General features: G+C 38.3%; 3 protein-coding genes and 1 long non-coding RNA gene across 4 annotated transcripts; 1 reads left to right on the forward strand and 3 right to left on the reverse strand.

Moving 5' to 3' along the window:
* Window positions 1-5: 5 nt before the first annotated feature.
* LOC116301362 (uncharacterized) lies at window positions 6-8608 on the forward strand. The gene is made up of 8 exons (XM_031710402.2): window positions 6-1275; window positions 1785-2066; window positions 2393-3607; window positions 4012-4296; window positions 4757-4993; window positions 5215-5397; window positions 7627-7799; window positions 8516-8608. Exons 1-8 carry the CDS (start codon window positions 1209-1211, stop codon window positions 8591-8593), a joined length of 2520 nt encoding a protein of 839 aa, XP_031566262.2. The 5' UTR covers window positions 6-1208; the 3' UTR covers window positions 8594-8608.
* Window positions 5870-7813, reverse strand: LOC116301364 (uncharacterized). Its single transcript, XM_031710406.1, has 4 exons — window positions 7715-7813; window positions 6595-6669; window positions 6326-6472; window positions 5870-6245 (listed from the first exon to the last, which is right to left on the reverse strand). The coding sequence occupies exons 2-4, from the start codon at window positions 6660-6662 to the stop codon at window positions 5990-5992; spliced, it is 471 nt and encodes a 156-aa protein (XP_031566266.1). The 5' UTR covers window positions 6663-6669; window positions 7715-7813; the 3' UTR covers window positions 5870-5989.
* Window positions 8609-9603: 995 nt separating the features above from the next.
* On the reverse strand, window positions 9604-15263 carry LOC116301363 (uncharacterized). Its single transcript, XM_031710403.2, has 3 exons — window positions 15132-15263; window positions 12595-12664; window positions 9604-12463 (listed from the first exon to the last, which is right to left on the reverse strand). Exon 3 carries the CDS (start codon window positions 12432-12434, stop codon window positions 11184-11186), a length of 1251 nt encoding a protein of 416 aa, XP_031566263.1. The 5' UTR covers window positions 12435-12463; window positions 12595-12664; window positions 15132-15263; the 3' UTR covers window positions 9604-11183.
* Window positions 15264-20536: 5273 nt separating this feature from the next.
* LOC148909926 (uncharacterized) lies at window positions 20537-24559 on the reverse strand. Its single transcript, XR_016120339.1, has 2 exons — window positions 22742-24559; window positions 20537-21436 (listed from the first exon to the last, which is right to left on the reverse strand). It is a non-coding gene; the product is annotated as an uncharacterized LOC148909926 (long non-coding RNA).
* Between the last annotated feature and the right edge of the window lie 27 nt (window positions 24560-24586).

A 24586-nucleotide genomic window follows, 5' to 3' on the forward strand; every position in this document is an offset into this window, starting at 1 on the left:
TCTTTTTTTTTTTTTTTTTTTATTAAATTTAACAAGAATGACCCGCCCATTCATACATCGTTGTAAATCTTCAGGCCAACATTAAGTTTATTTTACCCAAGACTATTATTATACTAATAACTATATATATACTAAAAACCAACCACGCCCTATTTATATTGTTTGATGTCGGGTTTAAATTTCAATGGAAGAAAACCTAGATTTGACCTTAATTTAAAGTTGGGGTTGGCATTGATATCATTAATAGGGGAGAGCCGGGCATCAAACATTAGAAATAAGGCGTGGCTGGTTTTTAAACAAGTTAAAATGCACGAGCTCGGGCTTGCATTTACTTTAAGACTGGGATCGTGGGAAACAGTGTGTATTATAGTTCCTAGACGGCGATGTTTACCGAATTCGAGTGTTTATTTTTAAGGATTTAAAACGCGCACGCATGTCTCTGTATTGTGATATATAAACACGCTTGGGAGCTGTAGAGCACGAGGAGAATTAAGCTTAGGAACACGAGGCGTAGCCGACTGTTTCTCATTGCTTCTTAAGTATGGAATTGCCATAACATTTGTCCGATTCTGGGAAGGAATTGAGATAACATTTGACCAAGGCTCTGAACTGTATTCTGGGAAGGAATTGCCCTGTCAACGTTTTGCACATATTCCGCCATGTAAAACCTTCAGAGTAACTTCCAAGACAGTAACATATGAAATGGTTATATCGACTGACATCACTGCAATAAGCAATAAATCTCTATTTATGATGATCAAAACAGGTCTAATTTTAAAGAATACGAATGCATTTATTATTCTCATTTATGGCCAGTAAAATCTACATTATTACTTCAGTCTAAAATATATCTTTTTGAATTTTGTACAAAGATTCCAGCGTAACTAATAATATTAATGAATGAAACGTAATGACTGTAGTCGCTGTAAACGAAGTGGAGCTAGTGAAGCCTATTCTGTTCATTGAGCTCGAAGCAGGTATTTTATGGAATCATTAACGCATTTGATCCATAAAAAGAACAATGACCGACAACTCTCCATTCATAATTGAACACTTTAACATTTTGAGGAGTTAAACCAAAAAATTCAAACCTTTAAAAAACTTCTCCATTATGTTGTCTTCGTTTATAAACTCAAAGAGTTAGATTTTAGTTTCTTTAGTGTTTTTTTAATGCATATTTTGTGTTAGTGTTGTGTCGCCCAAGAGAGATGATTTGGTTGTTGTGTCTCGGCGTGTGGAGCTTCTCTCTGTTCGATGTTGGTTTGTCTTTACCGGGTAAGTTAGCTAATTAGCTTAATTCATTTAAGTCTTAGTTTGTTGTCTAATCAGTTATTACAATTGATTAAATAGTCTACTCTCTTATAGTTCCATAGTTTACTCTATGATTTTTTTTAATTGGGTCACCAAGCTGACTGCAATAGACAATATTTTGTCTAATATTTGAACATAAACCAAAAAGTAATAAACAAACCATCTAGTATCGTGAGTAACGTTTATCAACGTTAAAAAAATCTACAAAAAAAATCTTTAAAAGGATTTTTTGGGATTAGTAGTTGTGATTCAGTAATTACAGTCTTGTATGATATCTAGGCTATATAGTCAGCCAAGTTTGACAACAAAACAACAGAGTAAAATTCCATTTTTGAAGGAGCTGAATTCCTTTTCAATCCCGGCTGCCATTCAATATGGCTACTGTCACGTAAACTTATTAATATACTTGATTCTCCTCAAGCATTTAATTTTTTAAATTTCCATTTGTTTATTTATTCTCTTTTGATTCACAGCTGGTAAGAACATCTCATTAACCAAATTATTTTCAATCAAACTCGCTGATCTCCACGACATTCAAAAAAATGTCAAACGAAACTACGAAGGCCTGGGGATAGATGCCCGACAGGACTCATCTTCTCTCGGCCAAAATGTAACGTTGTTCAGATTGCATAGGCCTGGGTTCCAGCACGTTGATCGGAGTGTTGCTTTGGAGTCCAACTTACATCCGGGACTTTATTTAAGGTATAAGAACTACAAGTTCCGTATGGAAAAAGCCAAGCCAACTGGTTTATTCGGTAAGGTTCCACATCATTTTCTAACCCTAACCACCATAACCTAAGTCCAACAGTTTTACTAAAGAGCTTTCCAAAGGAAATGGTTAATATTTTTGTTTTCTATCGTCACAAATCGCTAAGTGGTGTCTATGGCGCATGTGCGTTGACGCTAAGCTTATGATTAAGCTCGCAGCACATAATAGAACCTAGAAACAGTTAAGTCACTGTGGGCCCAAGTGCACGCTAGGCTGACAGCGTCTACTTGGATTTTAGAGAAAGCAAGTAAGCATATTTGGTTTGTGATGACGCACCTTGCTAACTTGCTCTTGTAAAATTCTTTTTTCCAGAAAAAGATGCGACATTTCTTGAGCGGAACCCATTCGGTCCCAATAGTATTGCACTGGAACTATTTACCCACCCAGGATGGTTCATGTGCCACGACACGACCAAGCCATTCGCACTCAAAGCTGTTTCAAAAGTAGTGCGCAGTAAAGAATTCGACCAGAAATGTGTGTTTCGACAAAACGTTCTAAAAGTTTACGGTCCGAAGCCGAACGGAGAGAGTAATCAAGACAAAGAACAAGAAGAAGCAAAAGCAGCAGAAGTCTTAGATAGTTTAGTTTCTAAGGAAAGTATTGGAGAGATTTTGGCGGTAAAGTCTACAAACAAACCAGCAGTAGTCCAGGGGCAAGTTGGCGCGCAGACGAACAGGCAACCGGCTAAGATAAATCTTCCACAAGGTTCAAAAAATATAGGTCCAGCGTTGTCCCAGGCGAATAAGGGTCTTAGGAACTCTCAAATCAACTCTCTTAATCAAGGCGTTTCAGCTATAAAGGGGTTTTACCAGCCTAACCAACCAGTGAATAGTTATAATAATGCGGTTGCAAGGATGAAATACATAAACAGCTTAAGAAGAAAAGGTTTCTCCACTAAACCATTCTCACAAGGATCGCAGAATGTCTATACGGGATATAGACCCCGGATAGCGGGGAAACCGTTACAGGGTAGTAGGTACGGGTTATCGTATACTAACACTCCACATCGGTTAGCCCAGTATACACGTACACCAAGTAACTATGGAAACACATGGCCAAGAACGCGACCTCCTGTCTATAAAGGAATAGATTTACAAGGCGGGCCTGGCTCCATGCGACCGGGAAAAGTTTTGCATATGGCGCAAAAACCTCCGGCACCCGTCGTACAGACATCGTATAGTAGATTTCAAAATCCTTTGAAAAATCAAGTGAATCGGTTACCTAAAGCGTCATCTACCTACAATTTCATTAACGCCAATAAACCACAACAATACAATGCCAGGCCACAAACTGGGCCAATCAGTGTGGCATTACCCAAGGCTCGACCAATCAGCAGCGCCAATAAAATGACGCCACCCGAAATTAAGCCAATCGTTTGGGGTGAACCGATGTCGTCACAGACGTCTAAGCCAATCACTAAATCTGGTTCAGCTGTACTCAGTGGGTCAGGATCAGGGGAGATCCCAGTGGCCAAACACCGGGAACCAAAGCCCATCGATCCCAAGCGAGCTGTGTACGGCATGGGAGGTAAACTAATGACTTCAGTATTGAACAGATTTACTACTTATTTCTTATTTGGTCCACTTTTAAAACTATCTACACAAGTTACTTTACACAATATATATATATATACTTCTTTCTGAGTCTGCATGAAAATTCAGCCCGGTACCCAAAGTTTACTACTAGTAACAATTGAACTATACTTTGCGCATAAGACAGAACAACATCTTTAGTAATGATTTATGATTTATATAGAGGCCTTCTATATGGATTTAACCAAAGGCCCTTTTTATTGAGTTTGGATTTGGAAAAAAATTTCTTCAAAATGATTCAAAAAACTCTTGCAACTTTTAAAACTGTTTTCATCTGTTAGTTAAAATATTCTGACAAAATAGTATATAGAATCAGGGTTTCCATCTTCTTCATTGCAGACAAATGCATCAGCATAAGATTCTTTAATAAGATTCAAAAACCAGTCAAGATCGTGTCCAGCATGAAAAGAGAAGGCTACCTCGTGACAGCAGAGACTTTCAAACTCAAGACGATTTTCAAACACGCGCGAAAAGATCGAAAGGTTCATTTCTATGCGCAAGACTTGAATGATAAAGAAGATGTGTTGCTCAATAACAATAACGTAGTAACAGTTATTCCTGGACCATGTGATTTGCCGTATAGAAGCATATACCTCTCGAGAAATGGACAGTACAGCAATAAAGGTGAGAAATGGGAAAAAATAGGACAGGCGCGATTTTACAGAGAAATTTTCTCTGCAAGTTGTTTCACAACGGCGTTGCGAGACAAGTTGCATGGAATATTGCATCGTGTAAACTACAGCATAATTTGAAAAATGTTGCAAGACAATTTGCAGCAATCGCTACACAAGTTGCATAGAATTCGTTTCTACCTTCGGAACGATTGCGTCTCCGTTTCACAATTTAAACACTCTTGCAGCTTGTGTCGCAACACTGTTGGGAGACAAATCGCACCGTCATTTAGTACTGTGACCACAAGTTTTGGCTTAAATATTGAAATTGGAAGACGATTACAGAAAACCATTCCAACTCAGTTTCCTTTTTTCTTAGCCTGAGATATCATATGTAGCTTAAAAACTACATTATACACTTGGATATACAAGTAATTTTTGTGTTAGCTCTGAAGGTTGAATTTTCCATTCAGATGTCGAAGGCTTTTTGAAGTCAGAGGAAGAAAAAGAGTCTGGACTCGCTCAAGGCAAAAGCGGAGCCGTACTTCGCCCCAATCCACAGGATGGGTTTAGTCAGTGGTCAGATTTCGGGCCATGTAGTACTACTTGTGGGACTGGGCTACAGACGAGAAATCGCGTTTGTATGCCTGGTAGAGCATGCCTGGGCACTACTAGGGAATCTAGAGCATGTATTCATGCTCCATGTTCGGGTGAGTAACGGGGTTTCTTTTTCATGGCTGCTACAATATAATTCATTTTTCTTAAACTTTGCCCCATCCCGAGCTATGGCCTCTTGTTCGCTTATACTAATCTCAACTCATCGCTATTAGTTCCTCCCCTTCCTCTTCTCTCTCTTTTTCTTCCAAGTAAGGCAACGTATTCATTAGTTTTTCTCACTAATAACTATCCTCTGCATGTGGTTGATAATTAGAGCCGTTCTGTGTACAAACGTACGGTGGTAATGTTGGTTCTGGTAAGTGCTGTGCTCTACCATTCATCTTCCAAGACACTGTGTATGATAAATGCATAACACATGCGAATACTGGAGGGATGTGGTGTTCCACCACGCCTAACTATGATCAAGACAAGTCCTGGGGGTTCTGCAAGCTTACAGGTACTGTATACTAAAAATACATTTCAATTTCACTTTCGATATTAAAACGTTCTGCTTGTCAAAGTGAAAGCATATGCAATAAGCATAAGAGGGACAGTCAGATGGAGTATGCTAGGGGGGGGGGGGGGACAGTCGAATGGAGTATGCTTGGAAGGGGAGGGTAAGTCAGTTGGAGTATGCTAGGGAGGGGAGGGACAGTCAGATGGAGTATGCTAGGGAGGGGAGGGAAGGTCAGTTGGAGTATGCTAGGGAGGGGAGGGAAAGTCAGTTGGAGTATGCTAGGAAGGGGAGGGACAGTCAGATAGAGTATGCTAAGGAGGGGAGGGACAGTCAGATGGAGAATTCTAGGAAAAAACGAGAAGATTGATTTGAACCATTGTAGGGAAGGAAGGAAGGGAAAGATAAAGCTGCTACTTTTAAATTCGATCACTTTTTATTCATTATTTAATTCAATATTGAGAAACTATCATTATTTTTCCTACATTTATTACAGTATATTGTTCCTAAAATGTTTATCATTGACTGACAGCCGCTCGTCTTATCTATTTATCGAGTTTTATATGAACATTGACGTTGAAACCATGTGACTATTTCACGGTAACAACATTTGATTGGCTGTTTCTTCTCTGTCACCCTTTGAATAATTAGCGCGGAAGACTGACATATATCTATTCCTGGGTACTATTTTGTTGACGTCACCCTGTGAATGCGCTTTGCGCAGGTCTCGTTTCCATTCCTCCAGCTTGTCTTCTGGGTCATCATCAAACGTGAGGGACCAGAGCTTAGCGTGCTTTTGTTCAATGGCTAAGAGTTCCCTTTCACGATCTTGAAGGGCAATCCCAGAACAGCTAGAAATATAGTTGATAATTCTGTTACTTTAAAAAGCTTCATTCCTGCCCAAGTTTTCAAGATTGTGTTATTTACTTACATAACTTTTAGCAGCAGGTCTTTTCTAAGTTCCAGAATCTTCTTCAGTTTTGTTTCATAGTCTGTTTTACTTTGTTCTTCTAAAATACAATACGCTTTTTTATTCTCCACAAATTTGTGACGTTTCTGTAGTTTCTTTATCTTTAAGCTGTAGGAAAAAAGCGTTTTGTCATTCCCTTGCATTCTGTAAACATTGCGCTGAAATTCAATCTACACGGCTGCTCTTAGTTCAATGAAGCTAGGGTTTCTAACTTGATAGATGATACTCACCAAAGCTCTACTAATCTGTCTTCGCGCTCAAAAATATCATTATACAAGTCAGCCAACTCTTTTTGCATTCTTATTCTGAAATAAAAACATCATTAAAAAATCAAATCGATAGTCAAAACTAAATCCAGGTTTGATATACTAGATGCAGGAACAATTGAATCTGGTGTAATCTGATTTACATGAGAATAAATTCAGTTTCCCAAAGGAAAAAAGACTATTGTTGTGCTTCCTGTCATGGCTGCCATCACGTGATGGTGCAAAGCCTCTATACCAAGGATTTACTTTCAATTTCCTGCCGTATATATTGAGGGCTAAAATCTTTCTTGATATTTTTCTCTTTTGCGTCTCGGTTTATGCAAAAATACTGTATTTAGCTTGCTGCAACCAAATGCATTTCTTCTTTTTACGTGCGCACCGTCGTCTTGAGAACGCGTCCCGACGTCTTTGTTAAATTTATGCGCGCGCATATTTTTTCATTGCTTCTTGCTGGTCATATCAAATAGATAAACCATCTGTACCTTTTGTTTATCTTGACACTATAACTTGAACAGCCGTAACAAGTTAATTGGCTTCCCATGTTCGGCAAATAGGCCAGTCAAATGCTCAAAGTCTTTGATTGTTGCAGTCTAAGTTACCGAACAAGTCAAACGAACTCTTGAGGCAAGTGCATAAAAGCGCGCGCATGTTGTGTATTTATTGCGAAAGTGCGCGCTTTCCTCGTGACATGCTTTTGAGTCGGCCAATCAAAAACCAGGGACCGCGCGTGCTTGTCGTCATTAATAAGGAAACGTATGCAAACAAAATATTGTACCTGCGCGCGCTTATATAAACACAGGTAGTCAATCGTGTGCGTTTTGATAATCCTTTACCCATGTGGAAGAGTTCGAAGGAAAAAAACTGATCTCACTTGTATAATGCCCTGCATTTGTTGAAAAATGATGCCTTTTCAACATAGAATTGAGAATTGAATTGAATTTTCATCAAAGTTCCTATATATACGTTTGAGAAAAATTTTACATTTTTTATCCGTAGAGAGACGAAGCAACTTGTTCTACAGACCTCATGGGTACCCTGCATTCTCCCCAGTCCCTCGAAGTGCGTCACTGAGCAAGATACCCACCACATGTCCCAAGTCTTGCTACAATAGATGTGTTCCCGGATGTCATGTTACGTGTTGCAGTGCGCATGCTCTTGCTTTTCCGGCTGTGAGTAGAAAAACGTTGGTGCAAAAGCATAAAAACAAAAAACATTAAGGAGTGACAGTATATTAAGATGGTATTACATTCACGTGGAAGAAAAAGACGTGTTAGGGTATTTAATAGGTGAAAGAAAGGCATAGAGAAGAAGGAAGCGAAGACGGGTAAATAAGAATGGGTTGATAGACAGCGTGCGAGCGAAATGGCTGCTAATTCAGATATTGTGTAAGAATCTAGGACAAGAATACGTTACGGAACAGAACTTTTTTTACCGTGCCGCGTCTTCGCATTCTGATTGGGTTACCATTTGCGTAATTTACTGTGATTGGTTTAGAGCAGATTAGATTATATTGTAAAAAAACTTACGGTACAGTCGAACAGGAACAAAAGGAGGACCAACTGTGACGTCGGCTTATCTAGGCATTTTGATTGGACGAGCAAGCGTTGTGGCGGTCTACAGGGGACCGTGACCGTGGCAGTTGGCGTAATATATCAGTAATACATAATTTGTTCTAATACAATACTACTCTAAATAAACCATGAAGTAAAATCAAAAGTTAAGTTAATATTATACATTTTCGAAAAATAGTCATGTGTTCAATATTGAGTATTGATTGTTGTCACGTGATTAATGGCGCCAAAAATAATGTCAACACTCATAGAAGTTTAAATAAATGTGTTCTGTTTGAAGTGGTTATTTTACCTTTTTTTCATTTCTATCTCAGGTATTTACTGACAGGACGACAGAACAACAACGACTTTTAAGGGAGCAACAGTCAAGACGTACTTACGTTTTATACTAGCTAAACTGACTGACCGAATGACTGACTGACTGAAGTATTAAAGTATTTATATACACTTATTTCAATAAAGTTAGTCAACAAAAACCTAGATAGCTGTGATCGCTGAGAATCATGGGAAATATTTCATATTTAACAAGTAAAGGTTTCGACACAAACTGCAGTAGTTGAGGATGCTCAGAGGTGAACTTGTAACTAGTAGAAGATCTCAAGTCCATCAACAGTTATCAAGCGGTTAACACATGTAAAATGTAGCTACCCATAATCCTTGTCGGTTTCAGCTTCATTGAAATAAGTGTACTCAGTAGTGATAATAATAATGATGACAATAATAACGATAATTAAACGATAATAATAATAATGATAATAACAATAATAATAATAATAACAATAATAAAAATAACAATGAGAGTAAAGACTAATAGTTTCACATTCACACCAATAACCGTTTTATATATTGAAATAAATATTTTTGATTAAAAAGCTGTAAATTAATGTTTGGGTTTCCTGTGTCTAAAAGTCTGCATATTTCACCATTTTAAGTATGGTTTACTTTGTCATCAACTTTGTGTCCCAAATTAGTTTGTAAGCGCTAGAACTAGATAAACAAATAACAAATAATGGGATTAACAGTGGATTCCACAGAGTGGCTCTTCTTCCACTGGATTCAAATTGGAAGTTAACAGTCGATTTTTGCGGAGGGAGGAAAACCGGAAAACCCTCGAAGCACAGGAGAGAACCAACAAGCAACTCTAAGGCCCTGTCCACATGTATCCGCAAATTTTCGTATCCGCAATTTTTTTTACGGATACGGGTTGCGTCCACACGTGTCCGCCAATTTTTGTGTCCATTTCCGCAAATTTTACGAAAACGGATACGTGTGGACGGTGAAAACGATTCGGATACGCTGCGTGTGGACGCAAACATTTTCGTATTCGCAAAAAATAATTTGCGGATACAAAAATTTCCGGATACGTGTGGACGGGGCCTAAGTTCACATATGACTTAAACACTTCAATAGAGATATTTTTTTACTGTACTTTTATTATGCACTACCTTCGCCCTACTTTACAAGCTTTAGTTCTACTCCATATTATAATCTAGACGCATGGGAATTTCCCATGGAATACTACAAAATCTGAAAAAATGCCGATTATACCAAGGTATTGCTTTTGCATTGATGGAGACATGTTCAACTAATTTGGCAAATAAAAGTAGCCAGTTGTAGGATCTTTACTAAACCTGAAAGTACTCCAAAGTACTCCAGTGTTTTGACACATATTTCTAAATTTCTTGAAGAATTAAGAAAATAGTTAACACTAAAAGAAATGACATACACTCAATCTTTTTAAGTATAATTGAAAATATTAATTTTAGCTGTTTAAATGGAAAAAATGGTTTATCTCATGCTGACCACTCGCAATGCATGACAGGATAACTCTTAATTCCCCCTGTGCAAATGGTTTACTACAGTAATATTACACTAAAAGCATGCAAACTAAACATAGTAATAAATAAAGAGCTGAGTGATTTTAGAGTACAAACAATATAAGTGTGTAGAGTGACCACAGTAAATCCGTGAAACTTTAGTAATACTAAATAGCACAATTTCATGCAAATTCTATTGTTTTCTTTTGTTTAACTAGCACTATTTTGTACTATTTAGTAATCAGTGTTTCACAGATTTACTGTGGTCACTCTAACATAGATACCACTAAATACTGCTAAATTATGCTAATCCTATTGTTTTCTATTGTTTAATTATTACTATTTACTACTAAATAGTGCAAAGTGTTGCACACTAGTGTTTGTACTCTAGTTAACCTGTGGAACCAAAATTACTTGTGTAATAGTCAAGACACAAGAGAAATCAATGGAAATAATAAATGTACTATTCAACTACCATTCCAACTACTAACGATCTTTTCTTTTTGCGTTTCAAAAGAAGCAGTCTTAATATTGTTCATCTTGAGTTTGGTGTGCCATCATCAGTTCAGTATCGTCTGCATTTGCTTGGAGATTTTTAACCAAATACAGTAAAAACCAACATAAAAGAAGCACCAATTTTCCAAGTCAGGCTGTATTGGTTCTTATATATTTGGTATCTAGTGAGAAACCAGGCTGAGTACTTATTAACACTTAGGTTCTTATTTAAAGGTGTTTTATTTAAGAAGTTACAGCTACAGGTATTGACCCCAGAAGGTTTTATATTTATATTAAACATTTAACAATATTCTCAAAGATCTTATTAGAACATGCAAGTGTAGATGTTTGTCAATAAAAGCTTTAATGTAATTTTCACGTAAGAACCTGTCTCAGTTGTAAGGCTGAAGTGCTTTTTGTATATTGGTATATTTGTATATCGCTTGCCCACGCCCATATAATAATCTACCTCGGACTGCCTGTGGTTGGTATCAGAACAAAAGATCCCTTCGGTCTTGGGAATTGAATTCTTTCTCAAGTAAAATGTAGTATTGTTCCTGTCATCTAACATGGCTGACGTCACGTGATGGTACAAAATCTCTAATGGCTAAATTTCAGCCTGGTGGTTCTTAATCCACTGGGTTTTTTTGCAGGTTTTTACTGTAGCTCATTAAAAAAAATAGAAGATACATGTAAAAGCAAGTAGTGGAATACTAATAACTGCAGCAAGCATTATTTGAGATAGTAGGTCGTTTACTTGTTTGCTGACTTCTTGCCCATATCGACACCAGCGAGCAAAGTGTTCGCAGTTTTTTGAAATCAGATTATATCCTTTTTCGTCAATTTTTGAAATGGCTCTGTCGATGATTTCGTCTGTGGGTAGAGGGTCATGACCCTCCCATGACCCATTTTCAATAACCAATGTACACATAGAGCTATCTGATACAATGTCGGCAAGCTTTTCCCTTTTGATTCTTCCTTTTCTAAAGCTGAACCACTCGTCTTTTCCGCCTGTTCGGTGCACAACATCCCCATCTCCTATATAAACCATAAAGTGTTTGTATGAATGCCTAAATCTTGTGATAGCTATCAAATCCCCACGTGAAATGTCTGGCATTGCACAGCAATGCCTATCTCTCTTGTGGCATTCATCAGTAGAAATATTCTCACCAGAGCAGTGGTCAATGTTGGTTGGAAACCCCAATGTTTGGTAATGGCTTTGGTCTTGCTTTGCTGAATTATCTTCTTTAGCAAAGTTGTAGCCATCGCTTGTGTCTTCTTTCTCTGTGGAAACCTCTGGAACATGCCTATGTAGCTCACCATTTCCAATATGATCCTCCTCAACTGTGACAAATGTGTCTTTGGGTTTTCTGACATTTTTCACGTTGTCAGGGTGGGGCACAAAATTGACAACTTGTGGTATTGGCAAAACTTCTTGCACAACAATCTTACAACTTTTTGTTGCACTACTTTCATCTTGGGCAATACTCTTTTCTTCTGTTTTCGTAACGTTTTCAGATGCAAGAATGTGACCACCTTCAACTGAAGTTTCTTTAGGAAGAGGCGTTTTATCCCCTTTTACTGAGCAGCATTCTGAATTGTCAGGCAGCCAGGCCTGTTCATTTGAGGACTCAGATTGAGGAGGAGTTTTCCTTCTTAACACGGGTGAAGGACTTGAGTCAGAGTCTACAAGTTCACAGATTGTATCATATTGCACTGGGTAGTTTTTAGGCAGGCAAGCCTGTTCATTTGAGGGCTCAGGTTGAGGAGGAGTTTTCCTTCTTGACACAGGTGAAGGTTGTGAGTCAGAGTCTACAAGTTCACAGATTGTATCATATTGCACTGCAAGGTTTCTATTCGATTGGACCATTAGGTTTTCCATGTGAGGCATAACGGTGTGACATGAGCTGCATTCTGCCATTATTTTGTATATATGTACGTATGCTTTAACTGTGTATGAAATCAATTAACGAGTTTTAAGATAAACAGAAAATTTATTACTGCAGATTTATAAATTAACTTCATTATACGGTATATGCTTACAACTATTAAAAATAAAACAAAACTACTGTAGCACTTACATTGTTGCTATAGATGCTTGCACAATAATAACCCTCTTAGCTATAGGTTCCTTGAAAGGACTTTAAAAACCTAAAGAAAAAGCAAGCAAAACAAATGTCAAGATGATATACTTCAATAAACTTACTATCCTAAAACTAGCTTATTCTCTGATCTTGTGGTGCATGTATGTGATGTCACAGCCCTTATGGCATGTTGGTTGACTTTATAACAAAATATAACAAAATATTTTGTCTTGGTGTCTTTTGTCAACCAACATTAATAGCAGCCATGCCTTATGTCCTTTTATTCTGATGGCATAGGGTGCACCCAACCTATTAGTGGCACCCAACAATTATCATGAACTTTTGTGGTTTTTTTTTACTCTTCAATTCTATTTTAATTTCTACTTCAGTATACTCTCAAATTCCGACTCAGACAATAGTGATTGAATCAGTCACCATGGAGGAGGAATCCACAGTGGAAATAAAATTGTTTTCCTACAAACAACGTGCTACAATTTAATGTTTAGAATACAACTGCAGTATTGATGGGATAAGATGACTGGATGAATGGTACAGTGCTCAAACTCTGATCAATTATAGATCTTTAATTCTGCCTTGGGCATAATGTTTTCCGCCATTTCAGACTTGATGTGTCATAATTCCCAAGAGTATCATTTGTTTAACGGTTGTGCATGAGAAGACACATGAATATGAATACAACTCAAACAAAGAATCTTACTCAAGAGAATGACACATGGTCTGAAATAGGAAAACATTGCGCCCAAGCCAAAAAGGTCTATTAGTTTTATTATATATCATATTACCAACTACATAAACTTTTTTTAATGAAATACTAGTTAGCATCAATGAATGTACTTTCTGTTTTCTGGAAATGAAGGACTATATATTTGTGCAGTGTAATCAAGTTTTTCTGAGTTTAGGCCACTCCTTCTCAGAGCTTTCAAACACAAAATGCTTTGTAAACTTTCTTTAGTGGAGATGAAATATTGCAAGTTTTGTTCACTTTAAGGTGACTGCCTACTTTTGGAAAACGATTTAAACTTTTTTTAAAACTTCAATTTTCCGAATTGAAATTTAATGGCGATTCCAAATCTGGAAAGAACAATTGGGTGTCCCAAGCTTGTTTTCGAGATAATCAGCATTTAATGGAAGCCTTACGCCAACTTTTAGAGCAAAACTTGCACCACTGGAAGTGGTTAGAAAAAAATTAAGATTCATAAGATAATAGTTATTTGTAGACTGTATACAGTAATTGCACGAATGAAGGCTAGTCAATCATTCTACAATAATACATGGATATTTTCGACAAAAAGGCATAGAGATACATTGACTTGTCATATTTTGTAGTTTCGGTGCTCTTAAAAAACCTCATAAAGTCGAACAAAAATCCCTACAAAATTTTTTTTCATGTGTTAGAAATATAAAATTTGTCTAAAACAGTATTATTTTAGATTCAGATTGATAACTCATGCTCATAATTTAATATCATTAGCAACGAAAAAGCATACTCAATTGCGCTAATTACAATATAGATTAATAGATTTTCCAATTTATCAGAACTGCAAGCGAAATCTTTCAATGTTGTTTGTTTTTGGAAGCAAAGGTTAATACAGTGTAGAGTTTTGAAACCAAAACTTACTTAAACTGTAATGCGAGTAGGAAGACGTCATAGATATCACGCAGGGAAATCCTAAGCTACTAAAGCTCCTCATGGAGCGCGCGCACGTCTTGGGCTCAAATTGAACGTTCAAAAGTAGTCACCTTAAGACAGACATGACTTTTGTGCTAGCTTTCAGTTATAGAATAAACGACCTTTTTGCTTTTTAAGCATGGGGAAATCGAAACCACACAAGTATTTTAAACTTTGCAAAATACTATGGCCTTTAGAAGAACAAATTGACTGTCTGACCCCAAATTTGTGCCGTTTTTTTAAACTACATAAATGAGAATATCACTTGTTTTTAACAGTTATGATTTGAAAATGCTGTCCAACTTGGAGATAATTGGATACAGAAATCTCTGAGGTATGTCAAAATTGAACAAAACTAATTTGGTAGTCTGAGATTACTAATGAGAATAAGATTTCCTCATCTTACCCCATTAACTATAAATCCCTTACAATGGTGACGTTATATTAGCTGGATTTGGGGTGGAAATAACAAAAAGAATTCCAAACACCTGACAATTGAAAACCTATTGCTTTGTCCCTCAGATTGAGCTGCATTGCAAAGTGCTGAAAGGGGTCTATGGTGCATTCACTACCATAGTCGTATATCAATGAACTGTTAATAGAAAATTATCCTCATTCATAACCTAATCCCATAACTTATATAAGTGCTGATTGACGAAGACACAGACGTCGAATGTGTAGAGAAACTACTGGTAATGGATGATTAAGATGACGAAATCGAAGATGAACCAAAACCAAATGGTTGTAGATCAGTCTGGCATTTCATACACGTATGTTAAACGCACACTAGCACTAAAGTAGCTCTCTTTCGTCGATAGAAACAAAGAAGTCGAGATGTACTTACCAAAAATAGTGAAGTCCTATTGTATTCTTTTTCTAAGCTCAAAACATTCAACCCGTACACGAAGAAAACTTTCTTCTACAACAAGATATTTATACTACGCTAGTGAGCCGTCTCTCGTCGCATGGTTTTACCATATACTCTAGCTGTCACATGGGACTTTTTTGGTCTTTGGACTTTTAAATGATGCATTGCGAGCTTCGGTTTGACCGAGTGAGAGACTGGGTTGTCAAAACAAGATGGCGGAGCAAGTTGCTTGGCATTTTGCTGCTTTTTGGGAACTTTGACCGAAAAAATAATAATGAAATCGCAACACGATCAAATAATTTTTAGCGATTATATGATCTTAAGGGTTAAAGCTATCATATTAAACAAAAAACAGCGAACCCTGATATGCACTTTAAGTGAACAGTCAGAGTTGATATTTAACTTGGAAAGGTGAATGAGTCGGACGGTCCGAAGAGAGAGAGAAACGAATGTGGATTGTTCACCTGCAGCAAGATGTTGTACATCCGCGTTTGAAATATTTTCGAAAGCGTTTAAGACTTCTGCTGCATGACGACATACTAAAGAACAGGGGCCCGGGGTGGGGGGTACTCCCTTTGTTCGGGTGGTAGGGTAGCCTCCTTTGCAGCCGTTTTTTGGTTCGTCACGCAACGCTAGTGGTAGGGTTGATCGGCGCTCCTTTTTAGGGGTTGAAAATGTTCCCTGTGTGGACCTTTTAGCGGTTCCGGCTCAAAAGTCAATTACGTAACATAACTCCGTACCTTTTGGGGTCATTTATCCATGCTATGCCGCTGTTTACTTTACGATGATGCACTAAATATTTCTTTAATATGATCATCGTTATAATCTTATTATACGCTGTCCTGTCATTCGTTAAACCGGCATGATAGCCGGGGTTAATAGTAAATTACTGAAATAAAGCTGTACCTTTTAGGGTTTGAAATCAGGTTGGTTTTAAGAGCCTTTTTAATATATGCGTACCTTTTAGGGGCCATTTTAAAAATCGACCGCTGATCACCCCTACCACCTGAACAAAGGGAGTACCCCCCCCCCCCCTCCTCCCCGGGAAAAGGGGGTTTCCTTTTGCTCCGCCATCTTGTTTTGTCAACCAGTCTCTCACACGGTCAAATCGATGCATCATAATTAGCATGTTAAAAATCCAAAGACCATAAATAAATTCAGATCAGAATAAAAAAAATCCTGCATTAGAATATATTAATTCGATTGCCAAAGATTAAGCAAATGACCATAAAAGTAAATTCGGGTGCTTCAAAAGCAAATTCAGTCCCACCAAAAATTAAATATAATCACCATAAAAGCAAATTCAAAGACCACAATAAAAATACAATAAGCCATAAAATAAATGATAAGAATATTGACTGGATCGGCGCCCCATATGCTACCGTCACCAAGAAGTTCGGACAGGTATCGGATTGTTCTCGGATTTGCGTACAAATGTACTGACTTGGTTTGTTTAGTTAGTTCTCTAAATACAAGTAAAATATCATTTTTCTAGCTTGATTGAAGCTTTTCTCATTGCTGTTAAGAGAGCTAACTAAAGAAATCTATCTAAATTTTATCTTTAAACTCAGTGAATTTGTATGGGTACGGGAATCCAAGAATGAAGATCTTATATTTAAATGGTCAGACCACATAAAGTATGTCCTTGCTAAAGGATACCGTATGCTTGGGTTCTTGATGCGTCATGCCTCGAGATACTTTGATGTAAGGGCAAAACGAACTTTGTACAATACACTCATTCGCCCTTATATTGGATATGCAAGTCAGATATGGTCTCCCTCACAAGTCTGCAGCATCAAATCTATTGAACAACTCCAGCGCAGAGCTACTAGATTTATCCTTCCTAATAGTGGGCTGGATTATCGTGAACGTCTGGTTAACCTTGATTTATTACCTGTATCGTATTGGCACGAAATCATTGATTTGACATTCTATTTGAAAAGTCGAGCTGGCTACTACAAGTTTTCTGTTGATGACTACGTAAAGCCTAGAAATGCCTCCCGCTCCACAAGAAACAACTGCAAGATGTACCTTCTTGTTCCTCAAACCCGCGGGTCCTCAAACTATAGAACTAAACAATTCCAGAACTCATACTTCAATAGATTGCCCAGAATATGGAATCAACCTGCCTGCCGACATCAAATCGTTAGATTCTGTTTCAAGTTTCAAGACTGCTCTTCATAGCCGTTACTTTGCTGGTCTGTTGAACACTTACTGCATAGACACTTATAAGACATTGAAATCAATCTGAACTAAATGCTGTACTACGAATGACATTACTAGCAAACCATTATGTTGCTACTGAACTTTACTTAGCATATCATTATGATATGTCTCCATATATTATATGATTCTATTCTCATATCTTTTTCTTATTTACATCAAGTTGATTATAAGTTCACTAATTTTTCAGTCATTATCATTATTATCACACTATCAACTATTATATCCGTCATCATAACATACGCCATTTGTAATATTATTCCACTTATTATGTGATCATATTGTGGCCGTACTTTATTTGGAGTCATGCTCTGTTGTACGGACCATACCACTAATTGTTTATGTGGTTAAAGCCTGATAAATAAATAAATAAATAAATAAATAAATAAATAAATAAATAAATAGATAGATAGATAGATAGATAGATAAATAAATAAATAAATAAATAAATAAATAAATGAATGAATGAATGAATGAATAAATGAATGATGTCCAAACTTTTTGGTGACCGTAACACAATCCAACAAAGTATTTACGACGTGACGGCTATCGCAGAAAAGGTGACTCGAAAAGGTGAATTCGGACTTTCGGGTAGCAGTTCTGTGAAAATTGGCCAAGAAAAAGGCATTATTAGCACCTTCACCCTCGAATGAAGTGTCCAGCTTATGTTAAAGCCTGTTTCTCTTTGTGGCAAATTAAACCATTATGCCCAAAAGTGTAGATCAAGGGGGGTCAAGGGGGACATCGCAAGACCTGTAAGGGTAGTTGACAATGACACCAGTAGTGATGATGATTTATTCGTGGGATATGTTACAGAAAATTCCACCCCTACCAAAAGGGACCCATGGAAGGAAGCTTTGAGTATTCAGTACCGGCGTTTGCATTGCTACGCGGCCAGCCCAGACAAAAATCGCGACGTGCACTTTGCAATAGACTGCCGCCAAACGCGTGTAAATGACGTCAACTTGTTTGATTGACGGCAGTCTATTGCAAAGTGCACGTCGCGATTTTTATCTGGGGTGGCCGCGTAGCAATGCAAACGCCGGTAATGAGACTTTGATAACATTTCTGATTGGACACTGAGTTGCGAGCAAACATACTTTCCATTGCTGATTATGAGAAACTCAAGGAAAAGCCTAGAAGTAGGAACACTCACCTTAGACTCAAGGCCTACAATAACAACCCAATCAATTCCGGCGATGGAGATTTGCACCGTAAACGTTGCAAAGAAAGAACAAAAGCGTTAATTTGCAATATAGAAATGGTAGAAGTGGAAGAAGTAGGGGTCAGCATTATTGGTGCCAGAGATGCAGAAAGAGTTGGCCTCGTTACAAGTGGAGATGTTAAGGAACCGATAGTGATAAGTGATAAGTGCAGATATTAGTTGTTTACTAGTATTGGGCGTCTTCCAGGAAAGCGTAAGATCCAACTTGAGGAAAGTGCTACCCCTGTGATTAGGCCAGCCAGAAGGTGTCCAGCCCATATTAAGGATGAGTTAAAGAGGGAGTTAGAACGACTAGAGGAGAAGCACATAATTACCAGGGTTGGGGATCCCACAGACTGGGTCAACCAAATGGTATAGGAGAGAAAGAAGTCTGGGAAGCTTCGCATTTGCATGGATCCCAGAGACTTGAATAAAGTAGTGCAAAGAGAGCATTAGAGAATTTTAGATTAGAGAGCTTAAGATCGTCCTTGTTTACGGCAAACGTGAACCGTCAGTTGACGATTAAAAATTGCTTTAAAATTAGTGAAAAGGAATCGCAAAAATCTCCAAGTAGTAGATAAACGAAAGAATACTTCTCTTTGTCGAGAAGGTTTGCAAAAGGTAAAGTGAAAATTATGGAAACGTGGTCACGCTTGCTGTTTGCGGGAAGGAAGAACGGGAAACATGACCACGTTTTCATCGTTTTCCTGTATTTTATTTTACCTCTAGCAAACTTTCTCACCGCACACAAATATTTTTTTGTTTTTCTACTACTTGGATTTTTTTGATATTCAATTTTAGTAATTTAAAAGAATTTTTCACTGGTCAGCTGACGTTTCACGTTTGCCGTGAACGTATATCTAAAATTCTCTATTACCAGCTTCCCACCCGCAAAGAACTTGAGACCAAGATGGCTGAGCCAAGTACTTCAGTAAATTAGATGTTGCCCATGGCTTCTTTCAGATTGAAATGGAGGAAGAGTCAGCAAAACTATGTACCTTAGCTTACCTTTGCCACCCCCTTTGGGAGAAATCATTTTAATCGTTTGCCAATGGGTCTGTCCTCATCCCCTGAAGTTTTCCACAGGATAGTAATTGAAGGGCTGTAGGGTGCGCGCAGCTTTATTGATGATGTTATTGCCTGGGGCAGCACTTTAGCAGACTTGAACTAACACTTCAGCGCCTTAATTAGGGGTGCCCACATGCGTTTGAATCTCAATAAATGTCTCTTTCAACAGAATGCATACCTGGGGGAGGTGTTTTCAGAGGCAGGCATTCGACCCTCCCAAGGCGGTGGAGTCAGGGGGGCAAAGGGGGGCTGATTATGAAGCCCCCCTTCAACAGAAAAACAAAACAAAACAAAACTGAGGAATTAGATGCTTTTTTATTGTTTTCCGTTGTGTTGACTAATGAAACTGAATTAGCCCCCCCTAAACTCAATTAGCCCCCCCTAACATTTTGGCTGAATCCGCCCTTGCCTCCCCGGAGAAAGTCGAGGCGATCAAGGAGAGGGATTGAGAAGAGCCCTGTGACATGTCAATTATCTTGGCAAGTTTATTCCTAACGTGTCGGAAGCTACAAAGGAGCTGAGGTCACTGGCAAGAGATGGTTCAAGTTTCCGCTGGACTGGGGAGGCTGAGAAAGAATGAACGATGTCAAAGATTACCTCACTAAGGAACCCATCTTACAGTTTTATGAACCACAGAGGGAAACGAAGGTTTCAACTGATGTGAGTAAGAGTGGCCTCAGGGCAGTTCTGCTTCAGAAGCATGACAATGAATGGTTGCCAGAGATGTATGCCTCCCAAGCTATGACCCCGACGGAAGTTGCACATGCACAAATCGAGGAGACTCTTGGCATGTTGTTTGGCTTGACCTTATTACCTTATTACCCTAGTATGATGTATAGCTAGTGACGAAAGGTAATCCTCGCTAGCTGGAATATCTGTTACAAAGTTGGATGGGAAATATTTTATTTTTTATATTACAAAGTATTTTATGCCATTTCCTCCAAAACTGCGACGTTTGCGCCATAAACGTTAAGCTTTTTACAACATCTTGTCATTTTCTCACAATCTGATTGGCTGACAACCATATTCAGTTGGAGGCTAAACTCCTTGTGCGATTTGTGCTGACAAAGTTTGTCACGCAAAGTTAAGCCAAACAAAGCAGATTGAATCGCTTGAAAAAAACAAATCGAAAACAGTTTTCTTTAGTACAAACTGTGATGGAGATGATTTTGATTTTTTTTACCATTTCTTATATTCATAGCCGCCATGTTGGATGATTTAACGAAAGACTTGGAATTAGTCTCTTTTGTTATATCCTCCAACATGGCAGCCGTGTCTATTGTTATACTGTTCTCTTGGGTCTCTTTGTTATATCCTTCAACATGGCAGGCGTGTCTATTGTTATACTTTTCTCTTGGGTCTCTTTGTTATAACCTCCAACATGGCAGGCGTGTCTATTGTTATACTTTTCTCTTGGGTCTCTTTGTTATAACCTCCAACATGGCAGGCGTGTCTATTGTTATACTGTTCTCTTGGGTCTCTTTGTTATAACATCCAACATGGCAGGCGTGTCTATTGTTATACTTTTCTCTTGGGTCTCTTTGTTATATCCTCCAACATGGCAGGCGTGTCTATTGTTATACTTTTCTCTTGGGAATGATTGAAAACCTTAAATATCGATTTCTTTCGTGCCTCCGTTGATGCAAATCAAATATATATTGTGATGGACAGGTGTAAATGCAGATTTGTTTATAAGCTCCATTTAACATCTAAAATGTGCCCACGAACGATTCTTCCAAACCTAGCTGAGGTCTTGCAGAGAGAGCATTTGGCCAATTTTGTTATGCTATGACATTAAGTAAAGTTAATCATTGGATGTCTTACAAGAACTTAAAGAAATATAATTATATCATACTGTATACAGTATACTACATTCTAACTCTAGTTACGAATTTCAGTGATACCAACATGTAAGACTTAAAATGATAATAAAACTACATAATATTTAACATAGCTGTCAGTACACTCAATTGCTTCGGTTCCTTCATAAATGTTTGGAGGTGGTATGGCGGGATGTGTCCAGATCTGACTTAATTTAGCAATCAATAATAGGAATGACAGAAAAAAAGCATGAAAAATAACTCAGTAAATATATGCCCCTCTCTCCCCTTCGCAACCCCTGGGATACAGTAGATACAATGGATACACAGTAAATGCACTAGGATACAGTGGATACACTAGGATACAGTGGATGCACTAGGATACACTGGATGCAGTGAATGCACTAGGATACACTGGATGCACTAGGATACACTGGATACAGTGCATGCACTAGGATACACTGGATGCACTAGGATACACTGGATACAGTGGATGCACTAAGACACACTGAATACACTAGGATACAGCTGGATACAGTGGACACACTGGATACACTAGGGTACAGTAGGATACACTAAAGTGGATACGGTAGGATACAGCATTAGAATACAGTGGATGCACCAGGATACAGATAATACAGTGGATGCACTAGGATACAGTGGGAGAGCGTCATCATGCACGATAACACAAAGAATACCGCCAGGACATAATAATCAGGCATACTATGTACTTATTGACTGAGTGGAGGGGCGTACGGGAAAATATTTGGCTCGAGGTCATGTCGTACGGACCGAGCGCAGCCCGACCTAACTCAGTCAATAAGCATTTTATCATATGACCCTCACGAAAACAAAAATAATTAAGAAAAAGAAAGCGCGCGGATTCGAGCAGGGCCGGACGGGTTTTTCCGGCCCGCTTACGTCAACCCGTCCGGCCCCCATCACGTGACTTTTTCCAATGGTTTCATTAGAGCGCGCGAGCAGGGCCGTACGGGTCATATGATAATTTTCCGTACGGCCCGACCTTACTCAGGCAATAAGCATTTTATCATATGACCCTCACGAAAAAATCAATAAAAAATAAAAGAAAGAAAGAAATAGTAAATAAAAGCTAAAAAAGAGAAAGCGCGCGGATTCGAGCAGGGCCGTATGGATGCGTACGGCCCTGCTCGCTCAAAGCCGTCCGGCCCCCATCACGTGACTTTTTCCAATGGTTTTATTAGAGCGCGCGAACAGGGTCGTATGGGTCATGTGATAAATGAAGTACTTACCTGTTGTGATCATACCCTGCGAGCAGAGTCTCCTTTTAACTCCTATACGGGCGAGAGAAGGAAAGGAGACTCTGCAGAAATCGTGTATTTCTTTTGTAGTGCCGTTATCCAAGAATCTGGATAATGAGATGCATAATTTCAGGTTTCATACTGGTTTAAACTGGTTTTGATGCGCGAGTCTGTATTAACAAGCCTATATCGCTTCGAAAGCGGTGATGTTTCGGCCCGTTATCTATTTATTGTGTGGCATTGCTGAATAAAGAATTTTGGTCTTGCTGTGGTAATAGCGATCTCGCGGTACGCTTTCACGTTGCAAAGTCTTACGCAAATTTCGATGGAAACATTTGTTATAAAATTCTCTTGGACGAAATACATCGTAATTAAGATTTTTGGAGATTTTAGTGGTTCTTGCTTTGAAACATCGTAGTGTTTTGGGAGAAAACAGGGCAACGTACGTACATATAACGTCTCGCCGAACGAATGAGAGATCCGACAATAGATATAAACAATGATTGAGTATAGTATATCGCAGAGAGCAGAGTACTTGGTGCAAAATATTTTGGCACATGAGCACATAGATGAGCATTACTGTACGCGCTATGTTGAATGTAGGATACTTTTTAAACCTTCATTCTGCTCTTTGACATTTATGGTAAATGTATTTAGTTCTTATATCGTAGCTTGAAGAAAATGCGAAAGTCTCAATTCGAACGGAAAGATACAAGGCTTGTCTTTGACCAGTGCGCCGTCACCAATCTACTCAAAATTTACATCTTTTGGTGCTTCAAAAATATTACCGAATCCAAGAAATTATACTTTAAATCAGAGTATTAATAAATGAAAACTGATGATTTTATAGAAATCTATCTTTAAAGTTGTAAAGTACGCACTGGTTGTTAGGACCTAGTTTAAATAATAGCTGATAGCAAAATCATGTCCTCAGATGCGCATGAAGCTACAACATATCGGAAGCTTGCTTCACAAAATATATATGCATCAACTGTTAGTTACATAGATAAACTCACCAGTTTTCTCAGCTTATGCTCACAGGTAGCTGAGACTGTTGCCGCACAATCACAAAAGCTTTTGGATAACTTTTCAATGACTTACCTAGTTGGCGACTTGGACCTAGATACTGACTTAGGAATAAAATACGCATTGTCGTAGGGTTAATCAATAATATATTTTTTCCCAAAAAATGGCGTCATGCGAAAGGGCATAATATAGTCTACACAACTACCTCAGAGAAGATTCACGCAACTCTCCCAAATACTCCGCATGGTGAAATGTTTTACGTTTTCCCATTGCTTATGATGGAAACGGCATATGATTGGATTAGGTCCAAAACTCTGACAGCTAAATGACACGCACGGAGACTATTATGGTCCGGCAAACCGAATGTAGTGACTGTTTCGGCCTGAGGGCCGAAACAAAAAATATGGCCGATGACCAAAATTGAGCCCGCATCGTATCACAAACTGTAATTTCGAAAGCGATCTATATCACGTTTTATCAAAACAAAAATCAATTTCAACCAATTACTCATCAAAGGAAATCCCTAGAAAGTTTTATGGATGCCAAAGACCCGTTTGTTTCGCTGCCGACAGGTCATGCAAAGTCAATTATTTTCCAGCTTGTAACTCCGATGATCAAACATCTTCAAGAAATCGATCCAAACACTAGTCGATACCCTAAAAATCCTCTTTTGGTGGCAATAACTCCGCTCCAGGCACTGATGAGCGACCAAATTTCCGCTTGTGAAAATATAGTGCTTCAAACTGCTAAGCTTGATGAAATTGAAGCAGTAAAAGAAGAACACGAGATCATCTTTCACTGAGGTCATGA

The sequence above is a fragment of the Actinia tenebrosa genome, unplaced genomic scaffold (assembly GCF_029948245.1).
Source record: "Actinia tenebrosa isolate PJP-AT-01 unplaced genomic scaffold, QUT_ActTen_1.0 PGA_scaffold1__47_contigs__length_23844297, whole genome shotgun sequence".
Classification (NCBI taxonomy): Eukaryota; Metazoa; Cnidaria; class Anthozoa; order Actiniaria; family Actiniidae; genus Actinia; species Actinia tenebrosa.

Coding starts and splice junctions, on each gene's coding strand:
- LOC116301362 (XM_031710402.2), top strand. CDS start 1,209: ATGATTTGGTTGTTGTGTCTCGGCGTGTGGAGCTTCTCTCTGTTCGAT. Junction 3,608..4,011: donor AGCTGTGTACGGCATGGGAG/GTAAACTAATGA, acceptor TCTTCATTGCAG/ACAAATGCATCAGCATAAGA. Junction 5,398..7,626: donor GGGGTTCTGCAAGCTTACAG/GTACTGTATACT, acceptor TTTTATCCGTAG/AGAGACGAAGCAACTTGTTC.
- LOC116301364 (XM_031710406.1), bottom strand. CDS start 6,662: ATGCAAAAAGAGTTGGCTGACTTGTATAATGATATTTTTGAGCGCGAA. Junction 6,473..6,594: donor GACAGATTAGTAGAGCTTTG/GTGAGTATCATC, acceptor TTTTTCCTACAG/CTTAAAGATAAAGAAACTAC. Junction 6,246..6,325: donor GACCTGCTGCTAAAAGTTAT/GTAAGTAAATAA, acceptor CTATATTTCTAG/CTGTTCTGGGATTGCCCTTC.
- LOC116301363 (XM_031710403.2), bottom strand. CDS start 12,434: ATGGCAGAATGCAGCTCATGTCACACCGTTATGCCTCACATGGAAAAC.